This window comes from Petaurus breviceps, unplaced genomic scaffold (assembly GCF_028583685.1).
Source record: "Petaurus breviceps papuanus isolate PSGF00001 unplaced genomic scaffold, PetGlider_PUasm1.0 90925, whole genome shotgun sequence".
Classification (NCBI taxonomy): Eukaryota; Metazoa; Chordata; class Mammalia; order Diprotodontia; family Petauridae; genus Petaurus; species Petaurus breviceps.
The window spans coordinates 13,826,156-13,848,144 of record NW_027187380.1 but is presented as its reverse complement, the minus strand read 5'-3'; the positions used below and the strand labels follow the sequence as shown (position 1 = coordinate 13,848,144).

The following is a 21,989-nucleotide window of genomic DNA, read 5'->3' as shown; positions in this document are numbered from 1 at the left end:
CCCCCCGCCCATGCCTGCGGTCAGAGTTGAGCAAACACGCCCCACCAGCCAGTTGGCTCCGAGCGCGCTTTGCTGGCGATTCCCGGGGCAACCAGGAGTCTGGAGAGCTGGCGCCCCAGAGACCTCTACCCCTCCCCCTTGCTTTCCCCTTCCCCCCCGGGTGCCAACACCATCTCCCTTTTCAACACCAGTTTGGCTCCTCTGGGTCGTCCATGCCTCATTAACAAGGTCTCCTTGCCCCATCACTGGCTGCGTGTCCTACACCTTTCCCGGGCCGGCCCCAAAGCTCCTGTGGGGAAGGCAGCCGGAAAAATCTCCCCTTGTTTACATGTCCAAGAAGGTGGAATTGGAAGCTGGTTCCTTATTTCGTTTCCCCTTTTCTCTAGTTTTCTATGGTTCCTGGAGAGTGTGTGAAAGGTCTGGTAAACGCCCTCTAAAGTCCCTCACCCCCCTGGAAGTGCTTGGGAGGATCTGGACAAAAATTCGAGCTCAAAGGGGAAGGGGGAAAGGTGTAAAGAGTCAAAGAAAGTCCTTGAAACATTCGGAAGTCCCCTTTAAATGGACTTAGAGCGAAAAAAGACATCAGAGCAAGTCAACGTAGATGAGAAAGATAAAGGGAGGAGACACTGGGGAAAGGGATAGATAGCGAGTCCATTTTACTGTAACGATAAGAAAAGAGGTTGCCGGGACTCTGCGATTTATTTCGGGAGGAGTAACCCCAGGGAACTTGGGAGGATAAACAGCCCAGTAGGAGGAAGAAAAAACCGTAGGCACAATCACTATGTATACAACACACCGAGTTTGGAGCGACCATGGTGTCTTTCTCGGAAAGGGGTGTCAGGGAAAGAAGGGAGGCAGACCAGGGGGGGGGGGGGGAGTGTTTGGGCGTGTGTGGTTTTGGAGACCCATAGAAGTGACAAAGAAAGCCTTTATGCGCGCCTGTTCAAAGTATGTGTGTATATATATATATATATATATATATACATGACAAAGGCTGTCTACCAAGGGAAGACACAAGTGACGTAGTGATTGAAGGAAGATAAGTTAGGGTGGGCTTCTAGTACACAAACACTTGAGCCTGGTAGAAAGTATAGAGTGTTTGCCCACGTGTTGGTGGGGAGAGGGGGCGGGGAGAAAGGAGGGTTGAGAACAGTAACAACCCACAAACTAGCTTTTCCAGAAACTCAAATTTCCCCCCATCGGCTCGAAAGCTAGCCTTAGGAAGAGGTGGAAATGAGTCCAGGGGGCGGAGGGCCCTCTGGCGAGGCTTGGTTAAGGCATAAACTGATTGCACATACCTGGGAGCGTAGTGAGTGCTCGATAAGGGCCCTGAATGGAGGTGATGTCACGAAGATGCAGAAGCTGGCCCACCCTCTAGGAAGAGAAAGGCGAGAGTGGGGCAGAGACTAGGAGGGGGAGGGAAAGAGATAAGCCAGCCTCCCCCTCCCCCCTCCGTTTGGGCCTTGGGCTGCGACGAGTAACCCCTGACCCCCACGCGTCCCAGCTCTTCACCCTCCTCCCAAATCCCCAGCGCCTGCCCTCCCGGGGATCCAGCGCGGGACCTGCGCCCACGCCCAGCTGGGAGTCCCTCCTCCTCCTTCCTCTCTCCAGTCCTTCCACTTGCGCCTAGCCCGGGGCCGCGGCTGGCCCCGATCTCTCCTCTGCGGTCCCGGAGGTAGAGGCGTCCCAGGTAAGTATGGCTTCCTTTCAGTTGGCCTCATTGGAGAATAGTGGATAGGAAGGGCGGGGAGCCTGGGAGTCGAGGGGGTGGTGGCAGAGTCTGGGAAGAAATCTGGGTGGGACGGCACTGGCACCCCGTTCTCCCGAGGCTTAGTCGAGTTCCCTAGGGTATTTTCCTGGAGCGCAGGAAGTCTTATTTGGAGGGGCCAGGGCGAGGGCTTTCAAAGAGAAGGGGGCATTCCTTCCTAAGGTAGTTCGAGGGTGGAAGGCGCTCGCTGCGGCTCCGCTGGCTGCTTCCCCTAGGGAGCCTCTTAGTCAATATTGACTCTTGTGGGTCGGATTCCTCTAGACTGTCCGCTACCGGAGGGGGTTGGGGAGAGGGCAGATGGCCGTGCTTAAAGGACTGTCCAAAAAATCTGGCTGCTACACAACAGTACCTATGGTTTCTTAAATTTGAGAACGGTAGGAGTAGACCCCAGAAGCTAGAGGGACGGGGGAGTGTCTTAACTTCAAGGAAGACTTTGGAGTGCAGACCCTAGTAAAGGCTTAACTTACCCTTTTAGCCACTTAGCTTTTTTGTTCTCCATCCTCCCTCTCCTTCCCACCCCCCACCGCCCTCAGCCCTTGGTGCCTTTGCTTTCCAAATTCCCTTACCAGCCACAAACCATCCCTTATCTTCTCCCTGATCCGAACACTTGTCTGTAGGAGTCACACAAAAACAAAACACTTAATTTTCTCTGGGAAACTACGGCCATAGGATGCCACCTTCTCCTTCGAAATAGCCAGAATGTCAGAAATTGTGACTCGATAGGGCAAAAGGCACACCGGTCACAAAAGTTTGGGAACAGTTTCTGAGAGTGTTATATGCCCATCTTTGCAGCCTGATTCATGCCCCTTGTCGACTGCCCCTAAAAACTTTTAGTTTTACTTCTTTCTTTTTATTGAGAGTAGGGGGAAGAAGTGTTGAGAAACAACTCCAAAGCCCACCATAACTCTCTGGAGCTCTCCAGAAAAAGAAGTCTGACCACTGGGCCTAAAGGATACACCAGGGATCGGAAGAGGGTGGAACAAATGGAATTAGAGTAGGAGGAAATGTAAATCCATCAATTTATCAATTGATTTGGTAGGCTGCTTAATCGATGAAGTTAAGGGGAAGGAATGGAAAAAAGGTGACCTAGGAGGGGGATGGAAGGGGGGAAAGGATGCTTTAGACTCAGTCTTTCTAGACTCTGCCTTTGTTTTGCTCCAGTGCCTGAATTGTGTCTGTTGTGTTTGGGAAGGGAGAGATGATGGTCTGGAGGCTGCTTCTGAAATGGTGTCTAGAATTTAAACTTTATGTTATTGGCATAAGGTAATGTACCTTATCTCATTTGATAAGCAAACCGGCACAGGGAAATTAAGCTACTTCCTTATAGTCACAAGGTGTTAAGAGACTGGATTCCAGCTTAGGTCTCTCCTTAGTTCAAATCCACATACCTTGCTGCCCCTCCAGGGTCTTTGTGAAGTCTAGTGTTCTGAATAGCATCCTTTGCCCTACAGTTTCTCAGAGTTTAAAGCAATGATAAGAAGAGTGAGGCATGTGTTGACCTGACTGGGCACTGTAAATCCCAAAGATTGGTGGCAAGAGGGAATGGTGAAGAGAGTAGATGTCTTTTGCAGCCCATACACTACAAATGTTTCAACAAAGCTAGTCAGTCTTTCAGTCTTGAGATGATTCCCTCTCCTTTAACACCCCCCCCCCCAGTTCTTGTTCTGGGGCCATTTACCTCCCCCAAGAAAAGTAAGAGCAGAGGAGGAAGGGAACTAGACTGGACTGGATCGACCAGGACCAGTGTCAGGTAGGTGGGTGGCTTGACCTAGGATTAGCTTGATTTCAAAAATAATTAAAAACCCTTTGGTCAGTCAGGGGCCACCGAAGCTAAAAAGTGACAATGCTGAACATTAACACCATAATGGCAGGAGATACACAGAGGAACAGAAGGAATTTCTTCTGTTCTTCTCCCCTCTGAGATCTTAATTGATCAATCTCAGGGTCCTGCTCTGAGCCCTAAAGCAAAAGCTCCAAGTTAGGGGTTCCTAACCTTTTTTTTTTCTCTTGGGCCCTTTTGGCAGTCTAGTAGAGCCTATGAAGATAAAATTTTTTTTTCCATTCGACTTCACAGAACCCCTGCCACCTCTCCATGGATCTCAGATTAAGAATCCCAGCTGTAGGCTCAAGCCTTGGGAGTCCCTCTTGAAACACAAGACCCAGATTGTGCCAGCAGTAAGAAAGTGAGCACCTCTTACCTCACCTTGGATAGGGATAGCAGAGTACAGCCTGCTTTGGCCTCTTTTCCCAAACTCTAACCTTTAACCTCTTGTTGAGGGGAGAATAAGTTGGCTTTGACTAAATTTGAATTCTTGTCTCCTAACTCACAAATAGGACTTGAAGTCAGGGGCCTGTAGCTAGCGGATTTTTACATGAACTTCAGGGAGTCCCCTATTCTGGGCAAGCTTAGCAAGAGTACAGGAACAGAAAGCCTTCATTCTCTGTCCTTGTGAAAATGGTCAGTTCCCACTGGCCCTCCTACCCCTCTCCACCAAGCTGATATTTCAGTGTTATGATCAGTTGTTTGATCTGAGGCTTACTTAGGGCCGAGGTTGGTTCCGTGAGTCCTTTGGTGACCTCTTAATGGCCCAATCCTTCTTGCTTTCTTGGACACTCCATAGTGATGAAGATGACAGAGAGTTGATTGGGAAGTCTGCTAGACCTCCAGATGGGAGGAAAGGTCAAGGACAGGGAGAGTTGCCTGACTATAAGCTATAAGAAAATGGATGACTTGGACTGAGGCTTCCTTAACCTGAGAGTTCTTATAGGGAATTCAGAGACAAAGAAGATCTGATCCAGTATTGGGGGGTGGGGGGGAAGGGGAAGTGTCACTAAAGCAAAGAGATAGAATGAATTGTCTTTTTTATATAGTTCATCAATATGGACAAAAGAATCGTGTGACCTGATGTCCACCAAGTATACAAAGGAAGCTGGGAATGGGAGAGAACCTGTAAAGGTTCTTAGAGGGTCAGAGGTTTGGGGGCATTCTCTGACCTGTGCCTCACTTTCCCCAACTCTATCCTACTGACTAGTTCTCTGTGGCTCATAAAAGCCCAGGATGGCTATGAAAAAACCCTTGTGAAAATTACTTAAATGGATATGTTATTCTATCAGTGTGGGTTCTCCATGATCCTAGATCACAGCTCATTCTCACATTTTCATCCTGTGCAGTTATCTATTTTTCTTCCACAAATCCTCTATCTTACAACATAGGGAATCCTTGGATTGGTCCAGTATTGGTTAATGGTGACTCCTTTACATATTAACCACATCCAGATAACTGGGTTTTTATACAATCTCAATTTGGACTGTATTGATTTATGATTTATAGAAAGTCCCCACCTTGTAAATGTGGTAGCTAGGTGATACAGTGAACAGAGTGCCTGGCCTGGAGTCAGGAAGTCTCATTTTCCCTAAGTTCAAATATAGCCTCAGATACTTATTACATGTGTTACCTGTTTGTCTCAGTTTCCTTATCTGTCAAATGAGCTGGAGAAGGAGTTGGCAAATTCCTTTGTCAGTTTCTTTATCAAGAAAACCCCAAGGGGCAGCTAGGTAGCAAAGTGAATAGAGCACCAGCCCTGAAGTCAGGAGGACCTGAGTTCAAATGAGGCCTCAGACACATGACACTTACTAGCAGTGTGACCTTGGGCAAGTTACTTAACCCCAATTGCCTTCCCCCCTCCAAAAAAAATTTAAGAGAAGTGCTTAATAAATGCTTCTTAGCTGATAGGACTCTAAAGGTCACCATTGTTCTTTAGAGGCAGCTGGGTGGCTCAATGGATTGAGTGCAGGGCCTGGAGTCAAGGAGGAAGATTCCTCTTCCTGAGGTCAGACACTTATTATCTGTGTGACCCTGGGGAGGTCACTAAAGCCTGTTTGCTAATCTGTAAAATGGGTTGGAGGAGGAAATAGCAGACCACTCTAGTATCTTTACAAAGAAAACCCCAGAGGGAGTCATGAAGAGTCAGACAGGACTGAAACAACTAAACAATGGCACTGCTCTTTAACTTACAGTCTTAAAGTTTCCTTGAGGCTCAATACATTGAATGCCTTGCCTGTGGTCATACAGATTGTAATTGCCAGAGGCACAATTTGAACCCAGGTCTTTATGACAGAGCATAAATTCCTAGCCCATACATCACACTACCTCCATTCAACCTGTAATGTAGCTAAATGGGGAGTTGGGGGAGTGTCTACCCCAAGCATATGAAGACTTCTCCCAGTGCAATGGGCAGACAGAACAGTTTGTTCCGATGTCCATGAAGCAGATAAAGCAGTACTGTGGAGAGCTTAGTCAGACATGGAAGATGGCAAGGTCATCCACTGCATCGGAGTCATTGCCAGCTGTCTTGACTTCTGTCTTGGCTCCTGACAACTTCCTATGACTCTGGAAGAGGGTGAAGCTGACCACTTTGTTCAACTCTGCCTCACTTAAATCTCATTCACTCAAGATATTATACCATGATGTCACTGGTTCTCTTTGAAAATGAAGGGCAAACAACAACAATGTAGCTAACACAGTGTACATGTACAGAGAACAGTTGTGGTGTTTAGCAGTGCTAGTAACAAACTTACTCTGATGACTGTTATTCTAACGGTGGGTTCTCCCTTCATGGCTCTAGATCACAGCTCACCCTCACCTTTTCACTCTGTGTAGCCAGTTCTACTTAGGTGTTGTCCTGTAAGCCTTTACCTGAGACTGCCAGAATCCTGCTAAATCTTTGAACATTTTCTGGATAGGATACTTAAGCCATGTTATTTCAAGGAGACACAGCCAACTTGTGTCAGATCAGGAAAACCCTCACTTAGGAAGTAAGTAATTAATGCTTTGAAGGAAACTTAATTCTAAGATGTGGAAATGAGAAAGCAGTGATTTCAAACCTAGGTAATCAGTTCTACTGGAGACTGGAGCTCAAATATTGCATGTGGTAAGTAGGAAGGACATTTTGACTGGAGAGGAGAGTGTCAGAAGGGGGGTTCCTAAAAAGACTGGAGAGGCAGCTGAATTTGAGATTAGAGAAGACTTTAAGTGCCAGGCTGAGGATTTTGTGTCTATGGAGGCAACAGGCGTAGGTAGGTATACACTACAGATATTTGAGTCAGGCTGTTTTAGAAATAGTAACTTGCAGAGCATGGAGACTGGATTGGGGATAGGAGAGACTGGAGGCTAGGATACCAATTAGGCAGCTATTGGAATAGTTTATGTCAATAGTTCCCATTTAATAAGGCCATGGTACAAGGGGTTCACAATAAACATTTTTTAAATGGAACCTTAAATAGTAACTCATTGCAGAATATTATGAGTAGTATAGTAAATTACCCTGAGGGCTCACAACACATTTTGTTGTTGTTGAAAGGGGTTTCTGGAACAAAGAACATTTAGAACCATTGGTTTAGGTGAAAGGTGAAAATGGAGATGGGCTAAGCCTGTAGGGGTGGGGAATCTGTGGCCTCCAGGCCACATGTGGCCTTGACAACATCACAGGTTCTCTACCCTTGGAAGGTAAAGGCTGTGAGAAGGGAGTTGTTCAGTCATTTCAATTGTATTTGATTCTTCATGAGCCCCTTCTAGGTTTTCTTGGCAAAGATACTGGAATGGTTCACCCATTTCCTTCCCTATATCATTTTACAGATGAGGAAACTGAGATCAACATGGTTAAGTGGCTTGCCCACGGTCACACATCTAGTGAGAGAGAGAGGAGTACAAATTTGAGGTCAAATTAGTACAAAATTGGTACAACTTGTCAACTGATTGGATGTGGGGCATGTGGAAGAAGGAAGAGTAAGCAATAATTCTGATGTGGAAAAAATAGAAGATTGACAAGATTTGATACCCTAACCAGAAACAGAAGTTTGAAAGGATTTTGGAAGTTTGGAAGAACATAGTTCATTTTAGGAAATGTTGAGTTTGAGGTACCTATGGTAGGTACATCCTGGTGTGCTGGTGGCCAAGAAGTTGATTCTCTAGTTCCTAGAGAAATTAGGACTAAACATAAGCAGATTTGGGATTCATGTGCAGAGAGGTGATAAATGAACCCAAAGGGGGATTGATGAGGTCACCACAGCAAAGAATATAGAGAGAAGAGGGCCCCACACAGAACTTAGAGGGCATGTCCACAGTTAGGGGTTCACAAAAGGCAGCAAAGAAAGGACAGGACAGGGCAGGAAACCAAAGCTGTCTAAGCCTGCTTAGGTGTTCTTAGAATGGATATGTGAGCAGGTAGGTTTTGGTGGGGAGACATAAGCAGAGTACCCCTCGTGATTGGTGGAAGGATAAAGATGGACCAACATGCAACTGGTCTTATCATTCACCTTTGGGAGTTGTTTGCAAGGTAGATGTTCACACCTAAAAGAGTCAGTGTTTTATAGAAATTATATGAGTGTTGTGATCATTCTTAAGTCTTTTCTATGTGGGTTCTATTTCCCTAATTAGACTGTAAGTTTTCTGGTTGAATTTCTTGAATAAGGTTTGATTTCTTTTGTGTCTACCTTTGTCAAACGGGGTGGCCTCAATGTAAATGTTAAAGGAAAATATTTTGTGTTCAAATTATTTTTTGTATGTATAGCCACAACAGACAGTACTGAACACAAAGCTGGCCAGATACTTGGGTAGAATTGAGTTTAATTTGGGGTGGTGGGGTGTGCTGAGAGCCTACAAAATATCTCACTTATCTCCCTCCATCCTGCCTGAAATTCCACCATTACATTTGGAAGGGACATTAGATCATCTAGGGGAGCCCCTGTCATTATACTGATGAAAATGCCAGCCCAGAAAGGTTAAGCAGCCCTCTCCTTTCATAGCTAAGGAAACTAAAGCCTGGAGGTGTAGCAATACTGTCATAGATGAAGAAACTATGATTTGACCATACCTAGTGATAAGTGGCAGAAACAGGATTCAAACCCTGGTCCTAGGACTTTAAAGCCGGAGATTTTCCCACTATCCCATGCTGCCCTCTAGGCGTCTTCCACAAAGTCATTGATCTCTCAGGGTGAATTTATTTATTCCATACATTCTGTAATTGATAGGGAGAGCATAAGAGTACTAGATGCCGAGGAGGGTGATAGGCATTCAAAGGGAGACTGCAAAGGGTAAAGACCATCTTGTCTAATAGGATTTCTCTATAGTCTGACCCCATTTTTGCCACTGTAATTGCTTAATAAATATTAGATGAATGATTTCTTATGGGTTGAAGGCTTTACAGGAAGGGGGTTTAGTTCTGAGTACTAGTGCCAAAGGAGTTCTCTGAAAGAATCTGAGGGGAAAGAAGAAATGCTGAGTGAACAGTTTGGTTGTCGATAATGTCTCCAGCCTGACTGAGGTTAGTGAGTCTGCATTCAGTGTAGGCTGTACTATGTGATCAGCAATGATGGCTCCTGGTTGAGTGGGGGGGGGGAAAGGGAAGGGACTGAGGAAGAGACTGCAGGCAGTCATTCACTCAGTTCCCCTGTCCTTGCTTCCCCACCCCCACTGCAGCCTCAGCCTCAGCAGTGGCAGGTTCTGTATACTGCTATTTGGTTACCCAGGATGCCCAGAAAGAGGTAGATCCTGCCTCCCCAAGAGCAGAAAACCTTTTTCCAGGTTTCACTTGGTAGTGGTGACGGTGGTGATGATGGTGATGATAAAAAATATTAGCTAACATTTATATAGCACTTAACTCTGGGCAAGGCACTGTGCCTACCATGGATGGGAATATCTGGGACAGATGGGGGTACATCATGATGAAAAAAAGGAGGCTCTTTATGAGTCCAGGTAGCTAGAAAGTAGGGAAAATGCTTCCCTGGACCTGGAACTTCTTGCACACCTAGGATCTTTAGCAAGAGAACAAGGAAGGGGACAGCTAGGTGGCACAGTGAATAGACACTGGCCCTGGAATTCAAGTGTCTGCAGCCTCAGACACTTGACACTTAATTAGCTGTGTGACCTTGGGCAAGTCACTTAACCCCAATTGCCCTGCCTTCTCCCTTCCAAAAAAGACCAAAAATTTTTTTTAAAGAATAATACTTGTTTTTCAGTCTTTTTCAGTTATGTCTCATTCTTCATGACTCCATTTGGAGCTTTCTTGGCAAAGATACTGGAGTACTTTGCCATTATTAACTATAAAAACTTTTATATGCATATATATATGTACATACACACATAAAAATTACCTACTACGTGCCAGGCATTGTGCCAAGTGCTTTACAAATGTGATCTCATTTGATCCTCACAATAATCCTGAGAGGTAGGTGCTGTTATTATCTACATTTTAGAGTTGTGGAAACTAAGGCAGACCACTTAAGTGATTATTTGCCAAGGCCACACAGCTAGTTAAGTGTCTGAGGTCGGATTTGAATTCAGTCATCCTGACAGCATTTTATCCACTGTGCCCCCAGCTTCATCCATTTGGGTCACTGTATCTTCATGAGAAATCTTTTTCTTCTATTCCAGAAGCTTTGAAGTAACCTGAACTTAGATCTAAACTTTCGAATCACTGTATTACCCAGGCACTAAACCAACATTTTCAGAAAAAATCAAGTCTATTCAGTCACATTACTCATTAAAACACATCATGTTATATTTACAGTGGGAGTATTTTTGCATCATTAATGAATAAAATGAAAATTTGTTTTAATATCTATTTCATCATTCTCATCCTAACTTCTTTTACATATGGTTTACATACTGTGTTAGTATGACAGTTGCATATAATATACATATTATGTTAGTACAGTAACTCATGCATAAACTCCATGTAAATATTCATCTGTTGGGAGTATATGCTCAGGAAATATTTCCTAGATAGGAATATATTGATTCAAAAAAGTTTTAACCACTGGTTTGGAGACTGTATTCAGCCTTGGGGAAATTTTTTTTTTTTGCACTTAATATTTTTTCCCCCAATTACATATAAAGATAGTTTTCAATATTTCTTTTTGGTTTTTTGTTGTTGTTTTGTTTTTTTGAAGGGGGGGAAGGCAAAGTAATGGGGGGTAAGTTACTTGCCCAAGGTCACACAACTAGTAAGTGTTCAAGTGTCTGAGGCCGGATTTGAACTCAGGTTCTTCTGAATCTGGGGCCAGTGTTCTATTCACTGAGCCACCTACCTGCCCCCAATCCAATATTCATTTTTTATAAGATTTTGAGTTACAAAATTATCTCCCTCTCCCCTCAACAAGACAGCAAGCTATCTGATATAGGTAATGTATATACAGTCATGTTAAACATGTTTCCACATTAGTCATGTTGTGAAAGAAAAATCAGAACAAAAGAAAAACCACAAGAAAGGAAAAAAATGTAGAAATAGTATGCTTCGAAATGCATTCAGACTCCATAGTTCTTTTTCTGGATGTGGATAGCATTTTCCATTACAAGTCTTTTGGAATTGTGTTGGATCATTGTATTGCTAAGAAGAACTAAATCAATCATTACACAATGTTGCTGTTACTGTGCACAATGTTCTGTTTCTGCTCACTGCAGTCAGCTTCGGTTCCTATAAGTCTTTCCTGGGGAATTTTTTATTGGAAATAGAATGAAAACTTTCTGCTGAGTAGAAATTAGAGACAATTCATTTTTGCTTGTGTTTTACTTGGCTTTCTTTAATAGTGATTATAAAGGGAATAATAATTCCTGAAAAGTTGTTTTGTTCAGTGCCTATCGTGAGCTATTTCATTGTTTTAAGTGCTTCTTAAAAATTTTTTTTCATGGGTTGTGGGGTTCGGTTTTTGGGGTGTTTTTTTTTTTTTGAGGCAGTGTGGGTGAAATGACTTGCCCAGAGCCACACAGCTAGTAAGTATCTGAAGCCTAATTTGAATTCAGGTCCTCCTGACCTGAGATCCAGCGCTGTGTCCACTGCACCACCTAGCTACCCCAACAAGCATTTATTTTCTCTCCTTCCTTGTAAACTTTGTAAATCTTTGTAACCTTGAACTAGAAATATGTATAGTCAAGCAAAACATTCCCACCTTGCTCATAAATGTCTTATTGAACCTATATATGAATTTGTATGTGAATGACCTTTGAGGAATTTATTCTTTCTTCCTTTCCTCTTCCTTTCCAGGCTCTTTCAGGGACCTAGCCTGGCCTGGCTCTAGAGCCAGGATGGCTGTTCCCCAGGCTCTCCTGACCTGCCTGGTTGTCCTGCTGCTGCTTCTCCCCAGGAATCAAGCCCAGGTCCATGCTCCACCTGGGTGCAGCCCAGACATCAACCCCCTCTACTACAATCTGTGTGACCGCTCGGGAGCTTGGGGCATTGTCCTGGAGGCTTTGGCTGGGGCTGGTGTTATCTCTACCTTCGTCCTCACCATCATCTTGGTGGCCAGCCTTCCCTTTGTGCAGGACAGCAAGAAGCGGAGCCTACTAGGGACCCAGGTGTTTTTCTTGCTGGGGACGTTGGGCCTCTTCTGCCTTGTGTTTGCCTGTGTGGTCAAGCCTGACTTTTCCACCTGTGCCTCAAGGCGTTTTCTTTTTGGTGTCCTTTTTGGCATCTGTTTCTCTTGTCTGGGTGCCCATGTCTTTGCCCTCAACTTCCTGGCCCGGAAGAACCAGGCACCTCGGGGCTGGGTCATCTTTGCTGTGGCCCTGCTCTTGGCCCTGGTGGAGGTCATTATCAACACGGAGTGGCTGATCATCACCCTGGTGAGGGGCAGGCAAGGAGGGGCAGGTGGTCTTCATAGCAACAGGAGTGCCAGCTGGGGTGAAGCATCCCCTTGTGCCATTGCCAATATGGACTTCGTCATGGCCCTCATTTATGTCATGCTCTTGTTGCTGGTTGCCTTTGTGGGGGTCTGGCCCGTCCTTTGTGGCCACTTCAAGCGTTGGCGGAAACATGGGGTCTTTGTGCTACTTACCACGGCCACCTCTATTGCCATTTGGGTAGTATGGATTGTTATGTACACCTATGGCAATGAACAGCGGAACAGCCCTACCTGGGATGACCCCACCCTGGCTATAGCCTTGGCTGCCAATGCCTGGGCCTTTGTCCTCTTTTACATAATCCCTGAAGTCTCTCAGGTGACCAAGGCCAGCCCAGAGCAGAGCTACCAGGGGGATATCTATCCCACCCGTGGTGTGGGCTACGAAACCATCCTGAAGGAGAAGAAGGGACAGAGTATGTTTGTGGAAAACAAGGCTTTCTCAATGGATGAACCATCCTCAGGTAGGTAGAGAGGATATTGGGTCCTTTTTCTTGACTAACAGCTGTCATTGGAGGGATGGGGGAAGTGATGTATGTATGTGGGCAGGACAAAAAGAGTATAGTGCTTTGTGTAAAAAGAAATTATGTGTAATTCAGCGCAGTGCTGGTTACTTGGCAGGCACTGTGCCTACAGTTGCAGGGCAAAGATGGAATGGAGCAGTGTTCTAGAGTTTGGTTCTGAGTATTGTCCTTTCTAGCTGGGGCAACTTTGGGGGTTTGTTTTGTTGTTTTGTTTTTTTACAAATCATAGGGAGGGTGGGGTCAGAGAGCCATCACCCCAGTAAAGACCTGGGATTTGGGCCCATTAAAGAACCCCGAGTGCTGTGTACCCCTCACACCTTCAGCACTTCTTTATGGGAAAGGCAAGTGATGACAAGGGAAGAGAAAGAAAGCTAGATCTAAAGACTAGGCATCTAAAAGTCCACCCTCAGGGCTGTAGAGATAGAATTTGTTTTGTGCTCTACCTCCTTTTAAACATTTTATTTCAAGTTAAAGATAGTTCACCTAAGAAAAAATGGTGACTCATCTTTGGTCTACCCCAGCCATCATCTCCGATAAATCCCTAGTGTCCTCTCTGTCCAACACTTGCTTTGACTTTAGGCCTTGTAATTCATGCTTGCCGCTGGGCTTCTACTGGCCTTTGAGCAAGTGAGGGAGGGATTGAAGTCTAGAAGAGTTAGGAAGAATAAAGAAGATTCAGCAAATCCCAATCAGGTCCTTGGTAGATAAGGGTTGGCATCATCTTTTTGGAGACGGTCAGGAAGGGTTCCAAAGAAACATGTGAGCTTGACTCATCCCACGTAGCTAACTTTTTTTCCCAAGAAAACCATATGGAACCATAAGACCCAAAGGATGAACTTCCTTGCTATATACCTTTGTTATTAGCACTGCCTTTGGGGCCAAAGGAACTGACCTTTGTGGACTCCTAGAGGTTAGAGTAATGGACAGAAGGAATCCTCGGATTTTGCAGATCTTTTCTGTCCCTTCTTCAGAGGCCACATTATCCTATACTTGGCAAAGGGAATAAATCTTGATCCATATAAGCCTTTGGCTTGTAACCCTAGGCTGCAGTACAACTAGCTCTTGCAGAGTTCACATTTCTCAGCTTTGAATGTAGAATATGGTCAAGTTGGTGGTTGGAAGTTGACAGGAAATGATGGGAAGTGCAATAGAGTGATTAGAGCTAGCTATGTTAGATTAGAGCTAGACTCCCACTTTCAGCCCCTATACCTGATTGCCAAGGCCAAATGGCTCTGTGCTTTTGTTCTCCCAAAGTAAACACTTTAGGAAATGCAGCTTGTTGGGGGTTTGTGCATATGTTTGTTTTTCAAAATGGAAAAATCAATAGATTGAGCCTAGCATTTAGGGAGCCGTATATAGGTTGTGGTCCCTCAGCTTGTGGACAGACAGCCATGTTGGGAGCCAGCCTTCTAAGCTGTGGGTCCTGCAGCACAGTCTCCTGTAAAGCCCCAGGGGTTTGTGAGCCTTCCTATCCAAACAGGTAAACGGTTGGCCAGGGAAACCAACTCCCACTGGCAGAGAGAGACATTTTTGTGCCGGAAAGCAGACCTAGAGGCTTGCCAAGCATTTTGTTCATATTAGTCTCATTTGATCCTCACAAGAAATGGAGACAGAGAGAAAGGTTAAAGTAGCTTGCCCAGGGTTGTGTAGCTTCTGAGGTAGGATTTGAACTCAGGTCTTCCTGACTCTCAAGTTTGGTGATCTATTCACTACTGACATCACAGCTATAAGGCTTAGTTAGCCCTTACTTCAGTGCCAGAGGCATATTTTATTGGATTGACAGCTGGTAAGGAAGCTGCCGTTTCCTCTTTGTCACTGAGGGGACAAAGGAAGATGTAAAAACAGCTGACTGGAGGGCTTTGGAGAAATGAGGTCCAGGGTGGGGGTCTGTGAACAAACAGCCTCTGAAAGAGACAGACTTCTGGGCTGTGGGGCTAATGGAGAGCAATCAAATTACTGATAAACACCCTTGAGTGCTCTTGCATGAAATTAAGAGATCTCCAGGTGAGGGATAACAGAGGTTGGAGTGACATCCATAGTAGAAATCTGCCATAGGTACTTTGATTTTTTTTAGTATTCTTACCTGAGGGAGGTCCCTCTTAATGGACAGATAGCAAGTATCCTCAAGCATCCTGCTATATTTAGCCAAGGGATCATTGTCAGGTGTTCCCCACCCAGTCCTTCTTTGTCCCTGAGATGAATGAGGAGACCCAAACATTGACTCTCCATGTACCCTCCTCATTTCTCTCTTGCAGCCAAGAGACCTGTTTCACCATATAGCGGGTACAATGGTCAGCTGTTGACGAGTGTGTACCAGCCTACCGAGATGGCCCTGATGCACAAAGGCCTGGTGAGTGATGTTCCTTGGGCTTGGGTCCAGAGCCTCATAAAGACTATCATTGGATAGCAAGCCCCACCATGGCTGAAATGTGTTTCATTCTGCATATGTCATGGTATATGTCAGGGCCTTGGGGAATCAGTTCTTTAACCCTCCCTCTTCCTTCTTTTTCAGGCTTCTGAAGGGAAAGCCTATCCTGGGAAAATCTCTCCCATATAAGACCTGAGTGCTTGGACTTTGTAACAGGCTGGGTGGGATCTTTTGGGGGTGAGGATAAGGCTGGGTTGGGATGAGTACTCTTCCACATGCAGTAAATTCGACTTAGGAAGCTAACATTCCTGACACATTACTCTCATTAGTAAACTTCCTCTTTCCAGCATTAATACATACATTAATGCTCTTTGACTTCATGAACTGTGGGGCCTGAATCCCACTGCAGAGGGGGAGGGAGAGAGGATTAGCAAGAATGTATATTATTCCCCGGAGTAACCCATGACATATCATTACATGACATCATCATTAGCAGGGATACTGATGGCACAGGGAAAGGTAGAGCATGTGTTCTGGGAAAGAAAAACCCTTGCTCAGGTTTTTGATCTGATAGTAATAATGTTTCATTTAAATAGCTTTTTAAAGTTTTATTTTTAAACCATCTCTTTTGAGCCTTCCAGAAAGCCAGTGACATGTGTATCATTATAATAGCTCATATGACATATGACATATGCCGGATGGATAATATGCTTTCTTCATAGAAACCCAGTGAGGAAGGGAGTGATGCTATCCCTACTTAATATATAGAAAGTAAACCTCAAAGTAGTGCCTTACTCCAGGACTCCCAAATCCTTTGCTTTTAAATTAGCCTGGCCAGGGTTCCCCAACATCTTTTCTGCCCTTCTGCAGTTCCTAAGTACCCAGGAAAAGGGCAAACAGCAGTGGAAATAAGCCCTGGGATTTCAGAGTTGTTGCCCCCTAGCCACAGTGACCCCAAGAAGGTTCCAGAAGAGTGCTCTACCCCACCCAAATAAAGTCCCAACCTCAGGGGGAAAAGCCTTACAGTCCTCAGCCTTAAACCTCCTACAGATTCCTCCCAGTAGACCAACTAAATGGGGGCTAAGAGTTGGCAGAATCTTCATGGAGCGGGGCCTTGGCAGGAAGCACTGGGATGTCCCTTGGGTTAGGTTCACCTTCTCTCTCCCTGTGTTGGAGGCAGGATAGCACAGAAGTTTTGGAGGATGCCTTGGTACCAAAACAGCTTTCCCTCTACTCTCACCTTTCCTTTCCTCTTCCCAACCCCCTGCAAGGATAGGAAGAGAGTGCAGTTATGCAGGACAGTAGAGCACTAGGCCTGGAGTCAGGAAGACCTGAGTTTAAATTCCTCCTCTGACACTATCCTGGGCAAGTCACTTCACCCTGTTTGCTTCCATTTCCTCACCTGTAAAATGAATTGGATTAGGAAATGGCAAACCACTCCGGTATCTTTGCCAAGAAAACCCACGAAGAGTCAGACACAATGGAAACTGAACAGCAAAAAAAAAAAAAAAAAGAGGGAGGGAAAGAGAATAAGCATTTATTAAATTCCTGCTGTGTGCAGAGGCACTGTGCCAGGTGCTTTGTAATGATCCTCACAATAATCCTGGGAGGTATAGGTGCTGTTATCATCCTCATGTTACTGAGGCACACAAAGGGAAAGTGACTTGGCCAGGGTCACACAACTAGTAAGTGTGAAGCTGAATTTAAACTCAGGTCTTCCTGACACGCTTTAGGCACTAGAAATGGGGCCATTGCTCTTTTTAAGGCAAGAGTTAAGTGACTTTCACATAACTAGATTTGAACTCAGGTCCTCCTGACTCCAGGACTCTTACTTAGCTGTCCCTGCCATTGTGTCCCACATTATTGTGCATCCTCTCAGTGAGGGAAAGAGGTCTGAATAGGCACAGACCCTTTTGTCTAGAGGGAACCTGAGTCCATTTTCATCTACTTCTGTGACCTTTCTTCATCCCTGGCCTTCTGTTCTCTCTAGTCTGAAGGACCCTATGATGTCATCCTCCCACGGGCTACTGCCAATAGCAGTCATGTGATGAATAGTGCCAACTCAACTCTTCGAGCTGAAGACATGTATGCCACCCAGAGCCATCAGGCAGCATCACAGAAGGATGGCAAGAATGCGCAGGTCTTTAGAAACCCTTATTCATGGGATTGAACCCCATACCAAAGCGATGGGGAGGGTTTTGGAAGGGGTGTGGGCAGACATGCCCTCTGACTTGGGGCCTCAGGTGGGGATTATGAAGGAAGCCCTCTCCCCACCACTGACTGAGCAGGCAGCCTTTGACTCAGATTCCTCCTCACCCTCCTGCCAAGATTGGTGTGGTCATCCCATTCGCCTCCCACCCACCTCTTGTGCTTGGAGAGTACTGTGTGCCACCAGCACTCCACCTGTATAGTATTCTTTCCTTGTTTGGCCTCATTGGATTTGAGCCTCCCATTCTCTGGATCTCCCTGCTCAGGAGCTTTCATGAACCCCTCTGTGAGGAACATGGGCATCTAATAAATACATCAATGCTTTATTCCTCTGGCCATGTTGTTTCTGACCTCGTTACTCTAGACTCTTTCTATTTAATTGGAAAATTAATTTAATATTTTTTATTTAAAGTCAGATGGTTCACTCATCAGCTCCCCCCTCAGCTTATCTTTTAAAAATCTTTTTGGGGAGGCTAGGTGGCATAGTGAGTAAAGCGCCGGCCCTGAAGTCGGGAGGACCCGAGTTTGGTTCTGGCCTGAGACAACACCCACACAAAAATACTAGCCTCAAGTTACTTAACCCCAATTGCCCTCCAAAAGGCAAAAAAAAAAAATCTTTAATTTTAAAATATAAATCTTTTAGTTTGTACCACCCCTTAGAAATAGCTCACACAGAGCTGTTTCCTTCGCCAGACACCCAAATTCTTGTTTCCTCCTTTGTAAAATGAGGGAATTGGGCCAGAATGCTTTGGTTGGTCAGAGCTCTTAGCTCTGACTTGCTGCAGTTGCTACACTGGGGTCACTGCACAGGTGATTGGATTGCCTCTGGGAGAGTCCCACCTTTCCTAGGAATAAAACTTATTGGAAGTACTTACTTCCAGGCTTATTGGAAGGAACATTCATCTAATCCGAGGCCCCCACAGTGAGCAAGGTATTTATAAAAAAGTGATTGAATGTAGCTTCTCAGGTAGCTTTTGATAAAAATCCTCTGGGAGTATGATTGGAGCTGGAGATCAGACATTTAATTATGGGGGACAGAAGGCTCAAAACAAGCAGTATGGCAGCATTTCTTACAGCACTTGGGAGAAAATTAAAACTAGGTTTAATTTCTGCTTCATTTCATTCCTCTTTTGGAAAAGAGCTAGGCTGATCAAAAGCGACTGTTACCTTGGTCCAGCCTCCTCATTTTACAGAGAAGGAAACTGATCCACAGTGGGGAAGTGACGTGTTCCAAGCTAGCCAGAGCTGCCTCAAGCTAGGGGTCTGGCTGGTGTCCTGGGTGTCCCATCTATTCAAGGCAAGCTGTGTCTCTTCCCTACTGGCTAAATGCTGTGTGGTTCTGGCACTCAGATTGAAAGCGTGGGAAAGATCCACAAGAAGAAAACTTTTCCAAAACATCTTGTGTTTTTTTTGTGATTGTAAAAATTTTTTTCCCCCTTAGGGATTCAAAATGTGAATTCAAGCCCCAGCCCCCTTTGATTATTGTTCTTTTTCTCGATTACTTTAGGCTCACTCCCCCTACAATAAAACGAGATGGTAGACTCCCTCCTTTCCCTGGACTACAAGCCACTCTGATGTCCTCATTCCTCCTTACACAGGCTCCCTTTCCAGGCCTTATAATGCAAACTAGGAGGGAGCCCGGATTCAGCAGATCTGAAGCAGGCTGCCTGCCCACCATGGATGTCTAATCTGGGAAGAGCAGGACTCACCTCTCTATGTCTCCCTTTTGCCTGTCCCTGGGATCCTCTATCAGGAAACTGAAAGATGCTCAGTCCCTATGCTGATGTCCTCCCTGTCCCACTCAAAGGCACAACCCCTTCTGGGGCACCAAGCTCTTCAGAATGAAGGAAGGATTCCTGTGGTTGTCCTTCCTCCAGATTACCTGACATAAGCTGACATCTCTTTCTTTGGCCCACATCTTGGGCCAAAGTAGCTGTGCCCAGTCCAGCTATTCCTTTCTTACAGTTGTGTTTTCTCTGGAGGGGGAACTGGAACTGGGCTGTTCCAACTCTGCTCCCCTGGGTTTGCCACTCATGAGGGTAGCATTTCAAGAGAAGGAAGACCAGGGATGATAGGCATCCTGAGAAGGGGCTCTTGGCTAATGCCCTTCTGGAGAAGTAACAGCTTCTTCTAGGTGAGCTTCATGTTGACACTTCCTGGTTCCTGGATCAGTACTTCCGTTCACTCCCTTGTCTTCTGGATCAGATTCAACACCCCTGGCCCATGAGACCTTTTTCACTCTCTGGCCGCCTGCTCTCTGCTCCATCAGAGAGGATGCTGACCGCGTGGATTGTCCTACTTGGAAGCACCTCCTGCTTTCTGGGGTAGAAGTGTTGGGTGCCCATTGGCTTTTTTTTTTTTTTAATGTCCCCTTTCACTTTCTTTGGAAACTCTAATGTAAATGGCCAGCTCCAGCTGGAACACACAGCCTGATTGTCAGGGCTAAGACCCAGACACTTAAGAGATACCGGATGGGAGAACATGCTCTTTGGATCAGAGTGGGATAGGATATTTGTAGATGTTTATTGCTTGATAACAAAGGTCCATGCCCCCTGGGGGAATAGGAAGGAGCCAGTTATTTTTAAGTAGAATTGAAGGAACATCTTACCAAATAGGGTCCACTCAGAGAGAGGATTGGGAGGTTTACTGGTCACCTAGGAAATCATACAATCAATCCAAAGATCCTTGCTACCTGGCAGTTTCCTAGTGAAACCAAAAGGAGTCTGTATCTCCTCCACCTCTAGGTCTCAGGTGACCAGAAATAGGGTTCGGCTATGGGTACTCTCTTGTCTCCAGCACCTAAGTGTGTTTTTCTGGGGCTAAGTTTAATGAACTGGAGAACGGGCTCAGAGAGGTGGGGGAAGGGTGAATGGATGGAGAACACAAAAAGAAGCGTCTGTACCTCCTGGATGTGACCTGCCCCGTCTTCACTCTTACTTCCTCTCTATGGGAAGTTGGAAGCTCCATCCATCCCTAAGTTTTCCTTGTTAGTGGCCCAAACATTCCCATGAATGAAGAAAGTTTTACTATGTTTGCATCTGACTTTACTGTAGAGTGGATGTAGAGAATGATTGCCTTTGATTTGAACGAGCCATTGATTTGCATAATTGTTATTTGCCCTGTGTGTCACAAATGTTATGTCACTTTATGTTGAATTGAAATCTGTTATTTTGAAACCAGAGTTAGTTAGCATAGTGCCTGCAGAGTTAGTAGGTATTTAGTAAATTCTTGGGGCACCTGGAGTCAGGAGGACATGAGTTCAAATCCGACTTCAGACACTTAACAGAAAACTAACCATTTTGCTCAGATCTGGCAAATTACTTTGATTGTGGTCTGACCATTGCAGAGGATTGGTTGAAGAAACATGACATAACTGCCTTCAGATTTTCAAAGTTTTGGGACAGCTGTATGGTGTAGAGCCTAGAGTAAGGAGGACCTGGGTTCAAATCCAGCCTCAGACAACCTCAGACTCAGACACACTTACTAGCTATGTGACACTTGCCTTCTCCGCCTCCAAAAAGCAAACAAGAAAGCCCAAATATTGTTTGTTGAAGAGGTACCAGATTTGTTCTTGGTCCCAAAAAAGTGAACAATGAATGGAATGTTTCAGAGAGGTTAAGGTCAAGAAAAAAATGCCAAAAGTCAATAAACTCAATTACTGTGGTCCTGATAAAACCTCTACCAGTTAGGCTCAGAAGTCAAATGGACTAGCTTGGGAATTGGTGAGTTTACCCTGACTGAAGGTCCTCCAGTCTTGGATGGATGGGGCTTGTTACATGAAAATTAAGTGCCAGACAGGAAGACTCATTTTTGTGAGTTCAAATCTGGCCTCAGACCAGAGACCCTGGGCAAGTCACTGTTTGCCTCAGTTTCCTCATCTATAAAATGAGCTGCAGAAGGAAGTAGAAAGTCTCTCTGGCAGTATCTCTGGCAAGAAACCCCCAAATGGGGTCAGAGTTGGCCACAACTGAACAACAACACCCTGCTTACCAATAATGCAGTTCAGCTTTGTTTGGTTCTAATTCTTGGTTCCTGGTTGATGATTTCTAGAGGTCATTGTTGGTTGAGCTCTTAACTAAATACACCCCAGAGGCTGCTGTTGCTTACAGAATCAGGTCTGGAGTAGTTCTCTGGGGACGGAATGAGAACAGAGGAGCTGCCTTCTTTTCTGAGAGAAACTAGTGAAAAAGGGAAGAGTGAGCTTCCATCTATAGTTCCTATCTATTATCTGGCTTATCTTCACTACTAGAATGACATGGAAAAATCACATAGTTACCTGGGACCTTGGAGGTTATCTAGACCAGAGGTGTCAATCACAGGGCTGGATACTCCCTTGTGTATGGTAACTGGGAAGTGCTTAGCAAAATACACAATTTTTTCAACTAACTCAATTAGCAGCTGGAGGATCCTTTTGTAAAGATTGGAAGCCCCAGGGGATGGAGTCAGG

The 21,989-nt window shown here is 45.2% G+C and overlaps 1 protein-coding gene and 1 long non-coding RNA gene across 3 annotated transcripts in view; one reads left to right on the top strand and one right to left on the bottom strand.

Moving 5' to 3' along the window:
• Positions 1-1,438, bottom strand: part of LOC138152557 (uncharacterized) — a 74,926-nt gene extending 73,488 nt beyond the window's left edge. The window contains exon 1 of the long non-coding RNA XR_011166122.1: positions 1,299-1,438. This is a non-coding gene — a long non-coding RNA (uncharacterized lncRNA). The remainder of the gene's footprint in view (positions 1-1,298) is intronic.
• Positions 1,439-1,559: 121 nt separating this feature from the next.
• On the top strand, positions 1,560-20,040 carry GPRC5C (G protein-coupled receptor class C group 5 member C). Of its 2 annotated transcripts, XM_069076498.1 has the most exons (6): positions 1,567-1,690; positions 3,843-3,951; positions 11,809-12,906; positions 15,222-15,316; positions 17,325-17,474; positions 19,050-20,040. In XM_069076498.1, exons 3-6 carry the CDS (start codon positions 11,850-11,852, stop codon positions 19,080-19,082), a joined length of 1,335 nt encoding a protein of 444 aa, XP_068932599.1. In that variant the 5' UTR covers positions 1,567-1,690; positions 3,843-3,951; positions 11,809-11,849; the 3' UTR covers positions 19,083-20,040. The 2 variants fall into 2 exon arrangements, with proteins under 2 accessions (XP_068932598.1, XP_068932599.1); XM_069076497.1 differs by lacking the exon at positions 3,843-3,951 and having other exon boundaries at positions 1,560-1,690.
• Positions 20,041-21,989: the final 1,949 nt, after the last annotated feature.